Raw genomic sequence first — 18369 nt, 5'->3', positions numbered from 1 at the left:
TTTGGATGTCTGGCTTAAATCCAGAGATTCTCAGCCAGGCATGTCTTCGAAGCATAACACTGGTGTTTATAGCTCTGGCAGCGGTATCGGCTGCATCCAGAGCGCACTTAATGGAAGCGTTGGAGATTAGCTTCCCCTCTTGAATCAGCATCTCAGCCCCTTCTTTGTATTGATCAGGCAGGTGTTGCAACAGGGTCTCTAGTGTATCGTAGTGCACCCTGTCATAGCGCGCTAGAAGCGCCTGTGTGTTAGAGATGCGCCATATGTTGGCTGCCTGTGCTGCTACCCTCTTCCCCGAAGCCTCAAAGGCCTTGGATTCTTTGTCTGGGGGAGGAGCATCACCCGTAGTCTAAGAATTGGCCCTCTTCCGGGCATTCGAGACGACAAGGGAGTCCAGAGGCAACTGTCCTTTAATGTAGGTAGGATCAGTAGGCGCAGACTTGTATTTCTTGTCAATTCTAGGGTTTATCACCCTCGCCCTGGTAGGTTCTTTAAAGATCTCAGCAGCATGCTTTAAAACACCTTTTAGCATAGGCAGAGTTTTTACAGTCTTTTCTGATACTGAAAAAGTGTCAAAGAGGAAATCCACATCCACGGGGTCAGCATGCAGCTGGACATTGTGATTGTTAGCAGCCCGTTCAATGAGGGCATTGAAAGCAGCAGAGTCTTCAGTAGGTGAAGTCTTTGCAGAAAAGAGTTGAGGGTCTTGTCCTGAATGAGGATCCCCAGGGTCACCACCAGCAGCCCAGGGCTCATTTGTATCGTCAGGGTCTGTATAGACTGGATAACTGTACTCATCCTCCTCATCACCCTCACCAGCGTCCACATCGGAGTAAGTGGGCGACACATCATGAGTCTGTGGTGAAAGGGGTTCCACCAAGACCGGAGAGCAAGCAGAGTCCTTTTTCTTGAGAGGGATCTTGTAAGACTCCAGTTGGGGTTCTGGGGTGATTTTCCGCTTCAGAAGGTCGACCACCGACGGCACCGAGGAGACCTTTTCGGGCACGCCGGCCACTGCCTTAGGAGCGAAAGCCTTCGGCTCCGTCTTAGGTGGCAAGGTAAAGAGGATCGGCGTGGACGCCTTAACTGGTTTCTCCACAGGCTTCGCAGGCGGAGGGTACTTCGGTTCGACCGCCGCGGTGCCGTCCCTGATGTGCTGCAGGGAGTCCGTCACTTTTTTGGTGAACCCCCCACAAGGCCACTTTCGGAGTCGACTCTCGGGGCGCAGCGCCCTTGGCCTTGTCGTAGGGACGCGGGGCAGAGAGGACCTTTGGGTCATCGAGTCGCTTCTTCGGGTCACCGAGAGTTTCTTCGGGTCGTCGCCAGCCTTCTTCGGGTCGACAAAGCCCTTGCCGGCGTAGATCGTCCTCGGTGCCAACGCGCCAGTATCGACCACCTTCACTTTAGTCTTCGGCGCGGCAGACTTCGTCTCGACGCCCTTGACTTGGCCTTTCGGCTAGACAGCCATCTTCGGCTTCTTCGGCGCCGAAGCCTCAGAAGTTTTCGATCCGACTAATGCGATGCGCACTTTCGGTTTCGATACTTGCACCTGCGCCGTATCTGGCGTCGAGACCGTAGGTTTCACTTTCGGTTTCGTTTTGCCCGGGAGTGGCTCGGTAACAATGTCCGTGGCCGGGCCCGAAGGCGGGGCCATGGAACCCATATCGAGGTCTTTGGTAAGGCCCGAAGGCGATCCCTCGACCTGGGCCTTATAGATAGGCACGGCCCCAGAGTCAGTTTGAGGGAGCTCCTCGTCCGAGCTATCCTCCATGGCCCCGAGGGCACCGTCGTCGTCTCCTACCTCCTCGACGACTTCTTCGCTTTCGAACACCTCAGCATCAGCGTCGTAGTCTTCTTCGACATCCGACGCGGGGTTTGATTCCGAAACGTCCTGGATATATTCTTCCTCGACATCCCCAGCATCGAAAATGTCCGTAGGTGCCGGAGCAGATTGCTGGGCCTCCAGGCGCGCAGCTCGTCGGAGCTTAAGTGTCTTCTTGGACCTGAAGCGTGAACAGGCCATACACTTGGCCTCATCGTGGTCCGGCGACAGACACTTGTTGCACACCGGGTGGACGTCAATGTGGGGGTACTTCGAGTTACAGACCGGACATCTCTTGAATGGACTTCGGTCCATGATGGATGGTTGATAAGTCAGAGGAGTGTCGACTAGGCCTTCCGCGCCGAGAGCACGCGGAAGTACAGAAACCGGCTCGGAGCCGAGCTAGAAGAAGTAAAGCCGAACGCAAGACAATACCGACGTATAGACTAAAGACCTTTTGGTCTCAAGAAGTTTTCTATCGATTCCGACAAGAGGGAATTAAAGACATCCGAACCCAATGGCGGAAAAAAACAATCTGAGGATAGAGTCGATGCCCATGCGCACTGTAGTCCAGGGGAGGAGCCACCTATCTTGTGATACTTCGAAGACTCTTCCAGGACAACAATGTGCAATCATCCGGACCCAACACTAGGCGGCGATCTATGCACAGATATGAATTCAGCAGCCCACATGCCTCGAACATATATATATATATAGATATATATATAGATATACATTAAGTTTTAACATTTCCAGCAACCTACTACAGAATTTTAAGACTTTGAAGCAGGCACATGAGCATTCCAATATGGATTTAAATAGCTTATTACGAATACCACAATGCAGTCTTGCAACGCCTATCACGGCAGGAGTTAAAGGTGAGCGCTGCGAGTGCAGCGCGAAAACACGCATTTGTGCCTCCAGCTACGACCAGTAAACAAGGGCCAATGGGGCCTGAAACGCGTTTGGTAATTTCTTTGCTGTTGTGCTGAAACCGACGTCCCGACTACCTGCTGAATAAAAAAGGTGAAAAAACACTTGTGTGAGGCACCTCAATCTCAGGGCAGTTTCATTTGGATAGATATATAGATATATAGATATAGAATATAGATATAGAATATAGATATAGATATATATATCAGTCCATATCGCCGGTCTCACTTGTCTCACGGTCTCACTTGTTTTTTAGATGGTTAAGCTGCTCTTTCTCCCATTTTCTGCTCACCCCCCGTTTCTCTAGCACTGCTTATTCTTTTTCTTCTATTTCTTGTGAACAATTTGAGATAAAGAACAGCTTCGATGAAAGGGAGCGTCTGAGGTAATAAGGTAAGACTTCGGCACATTGAGAGTGAGCCCCAGAGAGTGCAAGTGGTCCGCCATAGTCTGGAGATGAAAGACGGCAGCTTGGGGCAAACTTGCCTTCAGCAGCCAGTCGTCGAGATAGGGGAAGACTGGAACCCCTGATCTGCACAGATGAGATGTGACCACTGCCATCACCTTCGTGAATACCAGAGGAGCACGGTGAACTAAAAAAGCTTGTGGCCTACCACGAACCGTAGGTAGCGTCTGTGGGCTGGCAGGACAGGGATGTGGAAATAGACGTCTGGCAGTCCAGCGCCACCATCCAGACTCCACTGTCGACGGCAGACCAGACCTGAGTCAAAGCGATAATTTTTACCCTCTCCTTCCAGGGGAAACAGTAATTTAATTGCATTTACTTAAAAACTACCCATTGAGCTCAATGTTATTTTGTGTTTAAACTTGTGTTGCATATTGCAGCAACTGTAACTATTGCATTTAAAAGGCAACTTCTATTTGAAAGTATTCAATTGCAACATCTCATTCTGAGAAAGTATTTATGATACCTACTGGTCTAAAATAAAGTAACTATATATTTTTATTTACAAAACAATTGGCCTAGAGTTTAATTCTTGAGTGTGTGAGACCATTTGCTGACTGAGTGTGTACAGAAAATACTTTACATTGTCCTCTGGTACTGCCGTACTACTCGACCAAGCTACCACTTTAGAGAGTAAGGTTATATCTACCTTTAGCCTCTGCCGTACCTCTGGGGACTGTGGACTCTGTACCTTATTTTGGTCCAGTATATACACAGCTACTTTCTTACACCTACTTCTTGCAGGAAGCCACACAGGTGTTGGCTCAAAAGACTAGCTACAAAGCTGAAGCCTTCTGTGTAGTGTAAATGGGGAACACTTGACAGAGGGCCATGCCCCACTGTTTAGGCAAGTTGGCTGGCACCCGGAAGGATAGGGTAAACCTGTTAAACCATTTTTTTCAGGGGCATTAAGCCCACTTGGTAGCCACACCTCTGGGTTGGGCTAGAGAGCTCTGGATACAGAGAGGGGATCTATTATGTTAGAAGTAGGCAGACTGGTGCATCTTGGGATAGTCTGAAGCCACTCTTCCCAGGACTGGTAATCAGGAGGGAGGGAACCTTGTAGCTCATTGGCTACGGTCTACCTCGAGGGCACTTTCGGAACATAAATAGGGCGCCCTTAAATCAAATCCCTTCAGGAATGGAAGAAGGATTGAAAAAGGACAGCCCTGCTGCATCGTGGATTCAGCAAAGAGGGGCTGCACTGGCGTAAACTGTACCGGCCCCTGGTGACTAGAAATGTATAGGGACTGTGCCTGCTACGTCCGCAGGGAAGGATTTGGCTGGGACAGGGCGACTGGTAGCCAGTGGCAACTGGACGTCTACCAGCACCCAGAGGACTTCGAGGGACATCAACTCTGTGACCAGGATCGCGTCACCCCCTTTTGTGGACTGAAGAGTAGCCGCCGCAAGACGACAATCGATTGCATCATGGTGGATCCTTTTCATTGTGGTGTCTAAAAATTCATAAAAGTACCAGTCTATTTTTCAAAATTGGTGTTGGACTTCCCTGGTGTCCTGTTGATTTCTTCTTCGATTGTTTTGGTGCTAGTTACATGCTTTACTCTTGCTCCTTTGTGTAAGCCTTGCTGCTCCGAGCCAGAGCTACCGGGCGTTGAATTGAAGGTTTGACAACCAAAAGCTACTGGGCCCAAAGGGGTTAATTACATCCATATAACAGTCTATATTTTCTCTTCAGAGTCTTCTAATCAAACATCAACTGATGTTGCCTAACGCGTTTGGGACACCACTTCCGGGCTGCACACACTTTAAGAATGCTGAAAGGAATCCCTTAAATGCCCGCAATAGAGATTTCGGGAAGGAGACAAAAGCCAGCATACTCAGTAAGCCTAATGCAACATCTTTCCTGACACATTTTGTATGGAAATAATGTATTACATGTGTGAAAATATCCTACATTGATGTTTACAGCAGGGCCTAGATGCATAGTCTTAAAACTTGAAGCACCTAAGGAATAAAGGAAAATATTTCTATGATTAATTATTCACTGTACATATTGGCAAAGTTCACAGGTAATTCTTTTCTTATATGCTGAGGAGACTCCCTTAATGATAGGAGGTATCTTTGTTTCAATTTAAGGTAACCCTCCCCTTATATAGTCCTGAGGAGGTCAGAAATTGGAAAAAGGCCAAAACGTGTTGCCTGTTTGTATACATAAGGAGTCCACAAGAGATGAAAAACGTTTTTCTACATATAACCAATCTAAGACAAATATGTAGACAGTTTGGATACAAGATTGAATGGTAATTGTATACACTTTGAGGCGACGTATACAAGATACAAAAAGAGATGTGGACTGTCAATTGGTTCCTCCCCTCCTCCAGAGATATACACAAGAGACAGATGGTCTTCGTCATCTGGTCTGAGGGGGGTTATAAAAAATGGCAGGACAATCCTGCAGGGCAATTTGTAAAATCCATTTGTTCCGAAATAATTGCCTGCCATCCGGGCATAAAATGTCAGATCCTGGCTTCTACAGGGTGACTGTGAGCCATCAAACGTTCAGTAAGCAGGATTGGGGGATGCAGTTGGGAGTATAGAAGGCTAGAAGCTGTCCCTGTTGCCCGCTCCAGTAGGCACCGTGGCCGCGAAAAGGCTAGGGTGATTGTTGTACCGGATTGGTCTGTTCACAATACTAGAAGACCCTACTATAGCTACGGAGTGTAAAAATTGCTCATTTGGTTGGCCAGTAGGAGAGGAGAGGTCAAGGAAGTGCACAACCCCAAATACCAGAGGCATACCTCATGGGGATCGTCACAGGCATCTGTTTGCAATAGTCTATACAAAGTTTAAAAGCTGTTATTTTAAAAGGGGACACTGGAAACATTTTTGGAACCATAAGGCTTGTCAACAGTATGAGCTAGCACTGGATCCGTGTCCGTAGGTGCAGAAAGAAAGGAACTCAAGTCAGTGTGCATGGGTGGCACTTAAATACAGCTCCAGTGAGCAGTCACACGATGCCCCCTATGGGCCCATTGGGGCTGTGCTTTGAAAGATTCTGGATCCACTACCAGGGTATTTTATAAAGGTGATGAATCAGCAGTTATAAGTATCTATCGCAAACATTTATTTTGGTCAGCAGCAATGCAATTACCTCGTTCTTTCTGAATAGTTACGGCACAGTCAATTGCAAAGTAATCCTACACAGACACTAGAACAGTACAGGCAGCAGCAGAACAACACAATCACACACACCAAACATGTCCACTACGGGCATGAGCAGCCACAGCTTTTAAAAAAAAGAACAGTTGCAGCACAGCCAAGGTCAGCAACATTTCCCACTATACACCTACACATTAGCAGACAGTAGCAGTATAACCTACCTACCCACAAACCCAACAGAGCAGAAGCAGCAGCAACCCACATTTTCACAAAGAACCACGCAGGCAGCAGCGCAATTGGCAAATTCAAACCCAGCTCACCTTGCCCATACAAACAGGCACAACAGAATAGATTCTGCACGCCACAAAGTGGGCATTATGCACATTGCTCAGTATAATATGGAAAACCTCTCTCCTGGTACAGCTAGTTTGAGCACTATCTGGACACAGCAGAAAGCCCAGGCGGTATTAAGTAAGGAAAGAGTGTGAGGTTGTGAAAAAAGAAGGGTTAAAAAAGTCAAAATTAGCTTTGAAGCCTAAATAGCAGTAGACAAGTCTCAAAATTAGGGTAGAAAATGGCATTGGAAGAGGGACGATCATAAAGTGATAGGACACAAAAAACTAGTGTAATAATGTTAATGTTATATGAGCTTGTATAGCGCGCAGCTGCCCCAGCCAAGGGGCGCCCCGGCGCTTACTGTAAGAGGAATGGACAGGAGAAGGGATCAGGAGGAGGAAAGGGAGAGGAGATAAGCAGAAGAGGTGAGTTTTTATAGCTTTCCTAAAGGACTGCAGGTCCTGTATCCCTCTGATAGGGTCAGGGAGGTCGTTCCAAAGCTTTGCAGCCAAGTACTTGAAGGAGCGGCCGCCCATCCTGGATAATTTGATCCGAGGTACTGTAGCGAGATTTTGACCTTCTGAACGTAAAGTACGTCGAGGGACGTAGTTAGACAGAAGGGGGCTGAGCATGGGTGGGGAAGCCATTTTTAGAATTTTAAATGCTAGGCACAGTGTTTTGAACTGAATTCGTTTCTCCATTGGGAGCCAGTGGAGTTTGGTGAGAGTACTGGTTACAGACGCATGGCGGGGGATGCCTTCCAATGCCCTGGCGGCAGCGTTCTGTACTCGTTGAAGTCTAGCTTTTTCAGCCACGTTAGTCCCTAGGAGAAGGGAGTTGGCATAATCCAATCTGGAGAGGATGGCTGCCTATACTATCGTCTGACGGGTTTGGTTGTCGAAGAATCCAAGGATGGGTCTGAGATTCCTTAGAATACCGAAGCAGGTTGCTGCCACTTTTTTTGTGTGCTGAGTGAATTTAAGGGCGGAGTCTACCCAGAATCCCAGGTTTTTGACACAGTCTTTGGGTTCCGGTGGCTGTCCTAGGTCTGCTGGCCACCAGTTGTCCCCCCAAGCTTTAGTGTTTTTTCCTACCACCAGCACCTCGGTTTTACCGGCGTTGAGCTAAAGGTAGTTCGCGGTCATCCATTCTGTGATGTCCACGAGGGTGCGTTGGAATTTTTGGGTAGTAAGTCCACTTTCATCGTTTAGTGCCACCACCAGCTGAGTGTCGTCAGCGTAGGATACGAGCGACAGTCCGTGTCTTCTGGCCACCTCAGCCAGGGGCTGAACATACACATTGAACAGGGTGGGGCTGAGGGCAGAGCCCTGGGGTACGCCCTGTTCAATGGGGCATTCCCTGGAGAGGTGGGGGGGGGGGGGGGGGGGGGGGGGTGGAGACTCGGAAGGACCGGCCCGAAAGAAAGTCTCTAAACCATTCAAGGGCTGACCCTGTTACCCCGACCTCTTTTAGCCTGAACAGCAGAACCTTGTGTGACACCGTGTCGAAGTCAGCACTGAGATCGAGGAGGATCAGTGCTGCCGTTCCACCAGAGTCTAAGATGGTGCGGAGGTGTTCAGTCACACTTAGTAAGGCTGTCTCAGTGCTGTGGCCAGCCCGGAAGCCATGTTGTGACCAGTCTAAGATGTTATTAGATGTCAGATGATTGGTCAAGATGTTGTTTACATGAGCTTCTGCTACCTTGGCTGGCCAAGGGAGGAGGGATATTGGTCTAAAGTTTTCGGGTTTATTGGGGTCAAGTGTAGGCTTCTTGATAATAGGTGATATCCGGGCCGGTTTCCATTTGGAGGGGATTATACCAGTGGAGAAGGATTTGTTGATAATCCCTCGCAGAGGGCCTAGAACGATTTCATCTGCTTCTCTAAAGGTTTCAGGTTTGAGAGGGTCTGCTGGTGAGCCGGACTTGATTTTATTGCAGATTTTAGAAAAGTCTTCTTGGCTGAGGGCCGGAATGTTAGCGAGGTTGGGTTTATTAGGATCCTCAGAAGGGGTTAGTTCTGGGGTAGGGGGAAAGGTGCTGTAGATTTTCCGGATTTTTTCTAAGAAATAAGAGGCCAGGTTGTCGCATAGCGTAGGTGAGGAGTTTAGGTTAGCCATTGTTTTTTTGGTGCTCAGTTCTTTAAGAATTTTAAAAATGGTTTTAGATGCATTCTTGCTATTTTTGATCTCCGTGGCGTAGTAGGTTGCCCTGGTCTTGCATATACTACGATGGTAGATTTTTGGGGATTTTGTATATAGGATCTTGAGGGCGGGGTCATAGTCTTTTCTCAAGCATCTTTCAGCTTTTTTGCAGTCCTTTTTTAGTGCTGCCAGTTCTTTGTTATACCAGGGACTAGATTCATGGGTACGTGCTTTGATCCATTTAGTGGGGATTAAGGTATCCAGGGCTTGGCTGATCCAATTGCAGAATTGGTCGTATCCATGATCAGGGTTATCATTAAGTTGAGGAGGACACGTAGTGAGGAGACCGTGGAAGTCCTCCAGACGGAGCTTCCTCCAGGGTCTTTTCCGGACCTGCTGGGCCGGTACATTGAGCAGGATGTTTTTACAGGGAATTGACATGGATACTAGATAATGATCAGTCCAGGTCATAGGGATGGGCATTTCGACCCGTGCATTGGTGATGTTCGAAAAGATGGGGTCCAAGAGGTGACCACCTGTATGAGTGGGGCCCTTTATGAGTTGGTCTAATTGTAGCGCTCCCAAGTCCGCTAATAGAGTGTTGATTTTAGGGTCTCCCATCTGATCAAAATGGATGTTCAGATCTCCAATAATGGTGAAGTTGGCGGTATCGGTAATCTGGGAGCATAGGTTCTCAAGGAGTGAGGCGATGAATTTACTATCACTTCCTGGGGGCCTGTAAATCAGGAAACCTACCAAGCTGAGCTGAGGGTTGATTAAAAATAAAATAAAATAATTATAATAATAATATTTAGAATAAAAGTGTACAAGAAGAAAAGCAGTGGGACGGAAGGAAACAAAATAGTGGTGATAAATTACAGAAATGTCAACAAAAATGATTTACATAAAATAGCGAATCACCTTAAAACAGAAGCAAATAATTGTTTTCCCAATTTCAACAATGCAAGAATATACAGGCAAGGTGTTGAAAAAAAAATCACAGGCAAAGTTATACCTTGCTTAGAGAGACAGTCTGCTCCAAGGGATTGAGTGAGCTTGATGCAGCTGCTGCAGTAAGCTGTGCAGTCAATGCCTGCAACTGGACAACAAGGCCGGCATCCAAAGCTTGAAGCAAAGAGGGCTGTGGTTTCTGCTGCTGAATCTGTAGTGTCTGTACCAATTGTTGAAGCTAGTGGAAAACAGACATTCTGAGAGTTAGCACATAAGATACATTTTCTTGCTACAAACAGAACCTGAAATCACACCTCTGCTTCTAGCACCAAACAGCATGTCATATTACCTGCTAAAAGTTAAACTTTTGTCAGAGAATTCAGACAAAAGAATTAAGATACTAGGCGATGTATTATGCACTATGGCAATATTTCTAAGTCCTAAATTCCTTTCTTGACAAAGTGGTGAACATGACGAAAAGGGTGGGAAAGAGATTAAGCCAAAGTAATGAGGATTTCAACACAGTTACAGGTTGACAAGGCAGTCCACTGCATAAAATGTATGTTTTAAATTTTTTTTAAAGGTTCAGTGCACTGAAAATGCAGTGTGTTAAACTCTGGAAAGACAGATTAGGCAACAGTTCCGATGTCATTGCCTGTGTCTAGTTTTAAATAGCGGAGTGCTTAAGATAGTAATTGCAAGCTTTAAGGGGCTAAGCTAAACAGAGAGTTGTAATGGTTAGATGTGTCCCTTCTGTCCTGTGGAAGAAACATCACACTGCAACGACGGGAGAGGTGAGGTGGTGCCCGCGTCCCAAGCCCTGCTGCGTGAATTGGTGCAGAGAGGTCGCGGCTCCCGAAAACTGCAGGAAATACTACCCCGGGGAGACCGACCGAGGGACACACGCTCATGGAGGTGAGAACGGGATTGCTCGGGGACCGTCTTGTGGATCCTGCGCCCATCCCCCATTGCGGGTTTGTGTTTAGGCGCATATGAGAGAGGACTGCTGGGCATCGCTGCTGAGGCATGCAGCCGTAAGGGGTCCGTGATGACTGCGTGGGAACGCTGGAGCACACTCTGAGGCTTGGGCAACTTTGATCACAGGAGTGCTAGTGGCGGTGCGGGGCTGACACAAGGAGAGCAATATGTGTGGAAGATCAACAAGCTAGACTATCAAAGACGTTGTGCAGGCGCAGCGGAGGGGTGCGGAATAGGACTTGGAGCGACCTAGGTGTGCTGGTGCCTCCCCCTCCCACCTCTGATATCGGGCCTCAGACGCACGACCCGACTGTGTGGAGGATCTCGCGATAGCCTGTGGTGCTGCTGTCTTGGGCTCTGTAGTACTGTGCTGCTAAGGATGTCTGCAGACCTATGAACTAACAGAGTGAAACTGCGCTCACAAGCTACCACAACGGTTTGGGAGTGGTGCTGCTGTCCTGTGGGAACCGTGGGCTGCTGCTGGTGGGACTACTAGTGACAAAAGGCCTGAGTGAGGGATCGCGAACGTCTCAGCCTCTGGATAGGGAACTAATCTTGGATCGGTACTATACTGGTGCTCCCACTCCACTTGATTGGTCCGAGACTGCTGAGGACTCAAGCAAACTCAGAGCGGGGATACTGCAGAACCCGCAGCTGTGGGATACATTGGGTGACTACTGGTGGTTCCGGCGGATCTCGAGGGGAAGTGTTACAGGCCCTGAGACAATAAGACACACAGGACACCATGGGGGACACTAGAACAAAGCAGCAGGACTCACATGCTTTGGAGACTACACCCATCGGAGATGAACAGAGTCTCACTGCCCGCATTCTCCAACAAGACAATACAGCCCCCAGGCAGGAGATACGTGCCTCTGTCTGTTCAAACCTTATGCACTTTATGCAACCTTCCCCCCTCTCCGCTCTTACTCTTTCAAGCTTCTGTCCTCGGCCCTCACATGCCCTTGCCCTTTATCCCCACCCTGTTTTGCTGTGAACCTTAGACAGACTTCCTTTCGTCTCTATGGTTGTCTCTTCCCTTATCCTCACTCCCTCTCCTCGCCTACCCCCCACTACTTTCTCTCGCCTTTCACTCCTCCCCCTAATTGTATTGCTGATTATTTGATTTAATGTTTACTTGTTGATCTTCTTCTAGTATATTGTTGAACCACATTGTTGCATTTCCTGTCGTCTCTCCTATCGTCTCCTACCGCATCCTCTCTATTTATGTCTCTCCCTCCCTCCTCTCTCAATGTTTTGAGACTGAACTACTTTGTCTGATGCCCGATGAAGCTACTTGGTTTAGCTATAGGGGAGATGGGCCTTGGATTCCCTCCTTGGTCGTCAGCCTATCCAGTCGGTCTTTAGGCAGACTTCTTTTCGTCTCTCCTTATTGTCTCTTCCCTAGCCTCTATCCTCTCTCCCCTGAATCTCTCCCCTTGCCTGCTACTCTGCCTACCCCCTGTCCTTTGTACCCTTTAACTAAGCACTCCTTCTCCCCTTGTTGGGGAAAGATCCAATATCCATACTCTGGAGTCTCAGTGAACCCGCTGAGTGAGTCCACTGCGCCAAGGGAGCCACTCACACCTGAGGTATGGTATGGCACCCCTTGCCAAAGCACTCCCTCTCCCCTTTTTGGGGAAGGATCCAGTATGTAGGCCTTGGAGTCTCAGAGACCTCTCTGAGAGAGTCCACTGCGTAAAGGGAGCCTCTCGCGATAGGGAAGGGATACCACTTCCCTTGGGATCACAGCTTACTGGACTTTGGATGTTGCCTTGACTCGTCTACCGGTTTGTGTCCCCGTCACCCTTCCCCTCTTCTCCCCATGCTATGTCTCTCACCCTCCCCCTCCCCTCCTCTTTCCCACCTTCTTTATCCGTCTACTTCCCCTACTCCAACCCACCCCTGAATCTCTCACCTTGCCTTCTTTTCCCCTTACGTATGTGTGCTTATTGTTTTTCTCGACCGTACAATGTAACTTTGTTGCCTGCTCTAAGAACTGTGTAACCTTTGTAACGATGTAACCTGTAACTATGATCTGATGCTCATGTAAAGCGCTCTGATACCTCCGGGTCTAGCCAGCGCTATATAAAACTTTTTAAATAAATGAAATAAATAAAAGGGGTATTTGAAAAGCCTGGCTACACATTCACTGTCAGTCATCTTATGCAATCACCAAACTTATGTTAAACACTGAGCAATAGGTGTGATTCCATCTTGTAGAGAAACCTGCAAACTACGCAAAAGCTGACAAACCGACACTGCATCCTGGTCTACAGGAGACTAAAACAAGCATTGAAAATGCAATAGGTCTCACCCTCGTTTAAGTTAACCCCTCACACGCTGGTGACGGAACCGTTCTGCCACGCCCCTCAAGTGGGCTGTGCTGGTGACGGAACGGTTCCGTCACCGCCCGCTCGCCGCGCCTGTGTAGCGCTGATTTTGCGCCTGCGCGGCGCGTTCTATTGAGCGGGCGGAGCCGTGACGGAACCGTTCCGTCACAAGCACAGCTCACCCGAGGGGCGTGACGGAGCGGTTCCGTCACCAGCGTGGGAGCGCCGCGCGGCCCCCCTGCCCCTTAGCACTGCGGCGGAATAGCCGCCGCAGTGAAAGGGTTAAAGCAATTGTTTGTAATTAGGTGGGTTTTTTTAGCTTAGGTTTTATTACGGTTTTTCAAACTTTCATGTACATAACATGCATATGTATGCATGTATTTATATAGATATGCAGATGTATATATATGTTTATATATATATATATATATATATATATATATATATATACACACACACACACAGACATATATATATATATAAATGCATATGCATATACATATGTGTGTGTGTGCATAGAGCGAGGTAGAGAGGTGTAGAGGCAGAGAGTAGTAGGAAGGCAGAGAATAAGAAGTAGAGAGTGAATAGTAGAGAGTGAGTAGTAGAGAGGTAGTAGAGAGTTAGTAGAGAGTGTGTAGTAGAGTGTGTAGTAGAGTGTGTAGTAGAGAGTGTGTAGTAGAGTGTGTAGTAGAGAGTGTGTAGTAGAGAGTGTGTAGTAGAGAGTGTGTAGTAGAGAGTGTGTAGTAGAGAGTGTGTAGTAGAGAGTGTGTAGTAGAGAGTGTGTAGTAGAGAGAGTGTAGTAGAGAGTGTAGTAGAGAGTGTAGTAGAGAGTGTAGTAGAGAGTGTAGTAGAGAGTGTAGTAGAGAGTGTGTGTAGTAGAGAGTGTTTGTAGTAGAGAGTGTGTGTAGTAGAGAGTGTGGTAGAAAGTAGAGTGTAGAAGAGAGTAGTAGAGAATAGTAGAGAGTGAGTAGTAGAGAATAGTAGAGAGTGAGTAGTGGAGAACAGTAGTGAGTAGTAGAGAAAAGTAGTGAGTAGTAGAGTGTGTAGTAGTGTGTAGTAGAGTATGTAGTAGAGTGTGTAGTAGAGTGTGCAGTAGAGTGTGTAGTAGAGTGTAGTAGAGTGCGTGTAGTAGAGTGCGTGTAGTAGAGTGCGTGTAGTAGAGTGCGTGTAGTAGAGTGCGTGTAGTAGAGTGCGTGTAGTAGAGTGCGTGTAGTAGAGAGCGTGTAGTAGAGAGCGTGTAGTAGAGAGCGTGTAGTAGAGAGCGTGTAGTAGAGAGCGTGTAGTAGAGAGCGTGTAGTAGAAAGCGTGTAGTAGAGAGCGAGTGTGTAGTAGAGTGTAGTAGAGTGTGTAGTAGAGTGTGTAGTAGAGTGCGTGTAGTAGTGCGTGTAGTAGTGCGTGTAGTAGTGCGTGTAGTAGAGTGCGTGTAGTAGAGTGCGTGTAGTAGAGAGCGTGTAGTAGAGTGTAGTAGAGTGTGTAGTAGAGTGTAGTAGAGTGCGTGTAGTAGAGTGCGTGTAGTAGAGTGCGTGTAGTAGAGTGCGTGTAGTAGAGTGCGTGTAGTAGAGAGCGTGTAGTAGAGAGCGTGTAGTAGAGAGCGTGTAGTAGAGAGCGTGTAGTAGAGAGCATGTAGTATAGAGTGTATAGTAGTGTGTAGTAGAGCGTGTAGTAAAGAGCGTGTAGTAGAGAGCGTGTAGTAGAGAGCCTGTAGTAGAGAGCCTGTAGTAGAGAGCCTGCAGTAGAGAGTAGTAGAGTGTGTAATAGAGTGTATAGTAGAGTAGAGTGTTTATGTTTTTTGCATTTATAAAGCGTAGAGTGTGTAGTAGAGTGTGTAGTAGAGTGTGTAGTAGAGTGTAGAAGAGTGTAGAAGAGTGTAGAAGAGTGTAGAAGAGTGTAGAAGAGTGTAGAAGAGTGTAGAAGAGTGTAGAAGAGTGTAGAAGAGTGTAGAAGAGTGTAGAAGAGTGTAGAAGAGTGTAGTAGTGTGTAGTAGAGTGCGTGTAGTAGAGTGCGTGTAGTAGAGTGCGTGTAGTAGAGTGAGTGTAGTAGAGTGAGTGTAGTAGAGAGCGAGTGTGTAGTAGAGTGTGTAGTAGAGTGTGTAGTAGAGTGTGTAGTAGAGTGCGTGTAGTAGAGTGCGTGTAGTAGAGTGCGTGTAGTAGAGTGCGTGTAGTAGAGTGCGTGTAGTAGAGTGCGTGTAGTAGAGTGCGTGTAGTAGAGTGCGTGTAGTAGAGTGCGTGTAGTAGAGTGCGTGTAGTAGAGTGCGTGTAGTAGAGTGCGTGTAGTAGAGTGCGTGTAGTAGAGAGCGTGTAGTAGAGAGCGTGTAGTAGAGAGCGTGTAGTAGAGAGCGTGTAGTGTAGAGTGTGTAGTAGAGAGTAGTGTCTAATAGAGCGTGTAGTAGTGTGTAGTAGCGCGTGTAGTAGAGCGTGTAGTAGAGAGCCTGTAGTAGAGAGCCTGTAGTAGAGAGCCTGTAGTAGAGAGCCTGTAGTAGAGAGCCTATAGTAGAGAGCCTATAGTAGAGAGCCTATAGTAGAGAGCCTATAGTAGAGAGTAGTAGAGTGTGTAATAGAGTGTATAGTAGAGTAGAGAGTGTTTATGTTTTTTGCATTTATAAAGCGCAGCTGTAACCAAAAGAGGTGTCCTGGCGCTGGGGTAAAGTACCTATTGATAAATACTGGAAGAGAGAACCGAATATATTGGTTTGCACCTAATTTATGAAAAGCCAGGTTTTTAAGGCCTTTCTAAAGGCCATCAAATTGGTCTGGTGTCTTAGTTGAGAAGGAAGGGAGTTCCAGGCGGTAGCTGCATTGGCGATGAAGCTTCTACCTTCCCAATTGGTCTTTTTTATCCGATGGGTTACCACCAGTTTAGCCTCGGAGGAGCGGAGAGTTTTTGGGTATATACCAATTAAAATGTTGCTTCAAAAATGTTGGTCCTATGCCCTGCAGTGCCTTAAAAACTAGACACAAGGCCTTGAATTTGGTCCACTTCCTCATGGGTAGCCAATGTAGGCCTTTGATTACACCACTAATCGATGCATGCTTGGGTGTTCCTGAGAGGAGTCTAGCGGCTGCATTCTGCAAGATCTGCAGCTTATTTATTAGGCCTTCTTGTAACTTGAGATAGAGGCTGTTACAGTAATCCAGTTTGGACAACACTAATGCTGTAACTACTGTTTGTTGTGCTTCTTTGGGAATTAGATATTTACAACAAGGGGTGGTGAGGGACAGAGTCTCTGAATTAAGCAGAAAACTCTCACCCAGTCAAGAGATCAGGGCTAGATCCAACACCGTTTTTTAGCTCACTGCACCATCCCAGTTTCAGAACCTGGCTGTATGCAAATTAGTCTGTTCCTGTCCCAGTGCATGATGGGAACAGGGCAAACCAAACTACAAAAGCCAATTCTTACACTGGGAAGGAAACAAGCTCCCGGGGACCGGTTTCTGGCATTACAGCCGTCTTCGGCCCGGTTTGCTTGAATCCTGATGGTGCAATGAGCAAGGGACTCATGTTCATCACCACCCCCCTTTTCTGAATCATCTTTGGGAATTAGAGGCATGATTTATTTGCAAGCTTTAAGAGTAAACGCAGTCGAGGATGCTATTGAGTTGATTTGGTCCTTGAAGCTGAGAGTGTCGTCTATCCAAATGCCCAGGTTGTTCATGTAGGAAGGTGGATATCTGACTATGGTTCCCCCCAACTTTTTGCCTGGTGTTTTGCTGGTTTTTCGACTTAGTTGACCTGGGACCCTGCTATTCAGGACCCCAGGCCCACTGCTCTCTCTGAAAAATGCATTCCATGTACTCTAGGTACATATATAATTGGATACTGGGCCACCTTATCAGTCCCTGTACAGCATACCTTAGGTATCCAGGGCATAGGTGTACCCAGGGCCTACCAGGGGCTGCAGCATGTATTATGCCACCCCTGGCTGGCCATCCAAATCTGACACAACTGGGGCAAAGTGGTGTAATCGCCCTTTGCTTTAGATATAGTATTCCTATATCTAACCCTTAAATGGACACATATATTCCTATCAGTCACTCCTATGGCAGGCCTTATCAATCCTGAAGGCAGAGTGCTTGGAATTATGTGAGATGGTGCTCTGGCATGAGCTGAGCCCGTTTGCAGCTTGCGGAACCAAGTCCTGATAGCTGTTCCATGATAACGCTATACCATATACTCTTAAGTGCATTATGAACCTCGCGGTCAAATGCTAACTTTGGTATACCATTATCAAAACAGGTCGAGTAAGGTGTCATACGAATTGGAATACTAACCCCTCGCCAATTCTGGCGACAGGGTTAGCATTCCACCCTTCTAGAGGGACACGACATGTATGTAACTGTGAACCCCGGTTAAAGTTAACTCGAGCCTCAGCATCACAAAATTGATGCTGCCACCACAGACACAAGTCTGACCTCCTGCTGATGGGAGTCCTTCCAGCGAGGGAGGCTGAGACAAAGGGTTTCCTGCTTTGGGAGGTGCTAGCACCACCCCAGACAGGATTTTGTGCATTAGGTAGGACAGGGCTCAAAGGAATGAGACATGCCTGGGGCACACAAGGTGCCCCGTGCATACACCGGTCAGAACCAGTTCCTGGGGCACTACAGCCCGAGAGCTGGCGCAAGACCGGACAAAGGAAAGGGGGTGTAACCACCCCCCTTCCTGGTCCCACCCAGAGGAGGGACCTAGTCGTAGTGCAGCCCCCTTTAGCCGAATAAAGGTAGGAGCTGGTCCCATTCCAAATGAGATTATCATGAACAACTTCACAAAAACAAACTCTGGACTTCGACGTTCTGCTCTACAGAAGACTGAAAATATCTCCCTTGTGGACAAGGAGTGTCCACCCTGCACCAGCATGCACCATCAGCGTACAGCGGCTTCCCTTTGTCGTCTTCCTGCAAGGATCCAGACTTCTGAGCCCGACGAGACCCGGATTCCCAGACCTCTCCGACCTCTACCCACATCTGCAGCACAGCTGAGACCCTTGGGTGCGACGAGACACGTGGGACCGGGCATCTTGGAAGAAGCAGCACTTCGCTCCAGCACAACTTCAGAGGCATCCTCGTCCAAGTGCTTTGGGGACTGAGAAGCCCCGACCCCGAGCAGCTCCTGCATCGAAGATCAGCCCTCCAGCATCCACGAGATCTGCGTGGGGCCCTTCTGCCTGTTTGCTAGACGATGAACTCCGACAACTTTGCAGCTGGTCTGGTTGCTCCAGACTGGCCCTTGCTCCCTTCCAAAAGAGGAGCACCCCGGACCCTCCTGGTCCACTCCAGACGCCGTTTCCACTC

At 47.8% G+C, this 18369-nt stretch overlaps 1 protein-coding gene across 1 annotated transcript in view; it reads right to left on the bottom strand.

Annotated features, from left to right (window-relative positions):
* The window catches only part of SCAF8 (SR-related CTD associated factor 8), a 948526-nt gene that overhangs the window by 561724 nt on the left and 368433 nt on the right, over positions 1–18369 (bottom strand). Inside the window, exon 8 of the mRNA XM_086927396.1 lies at positions 9838–10011. Within this exon, the coding sequence (XP_086783522.1) occupies positions 9838–10011 (174 nt within the window). The remainder of the gene's footprint in view (positions 1–9837; positions 10012–18369) is intronic.

This window comes from Lissotriton vulgaris, chromosome 6 (genome assembly GCF_964263255.1).
Source record: "Lissotriton vulgaris chromosome 6, aLisVul1.2, whole genome shotgun sequence".
In the NCBI taxonomy this organism is placed as follows: Eukaryota; Metazoa; Chordata; class Amphibia; order Caudata; family Salamandridae; genus Lissotriton; species Lissotriton vulgaris.
Note: the sequence above shows the minus strand (reverse complement) of the source record. Positions and strands in the feature narration are given on the sequence as shown.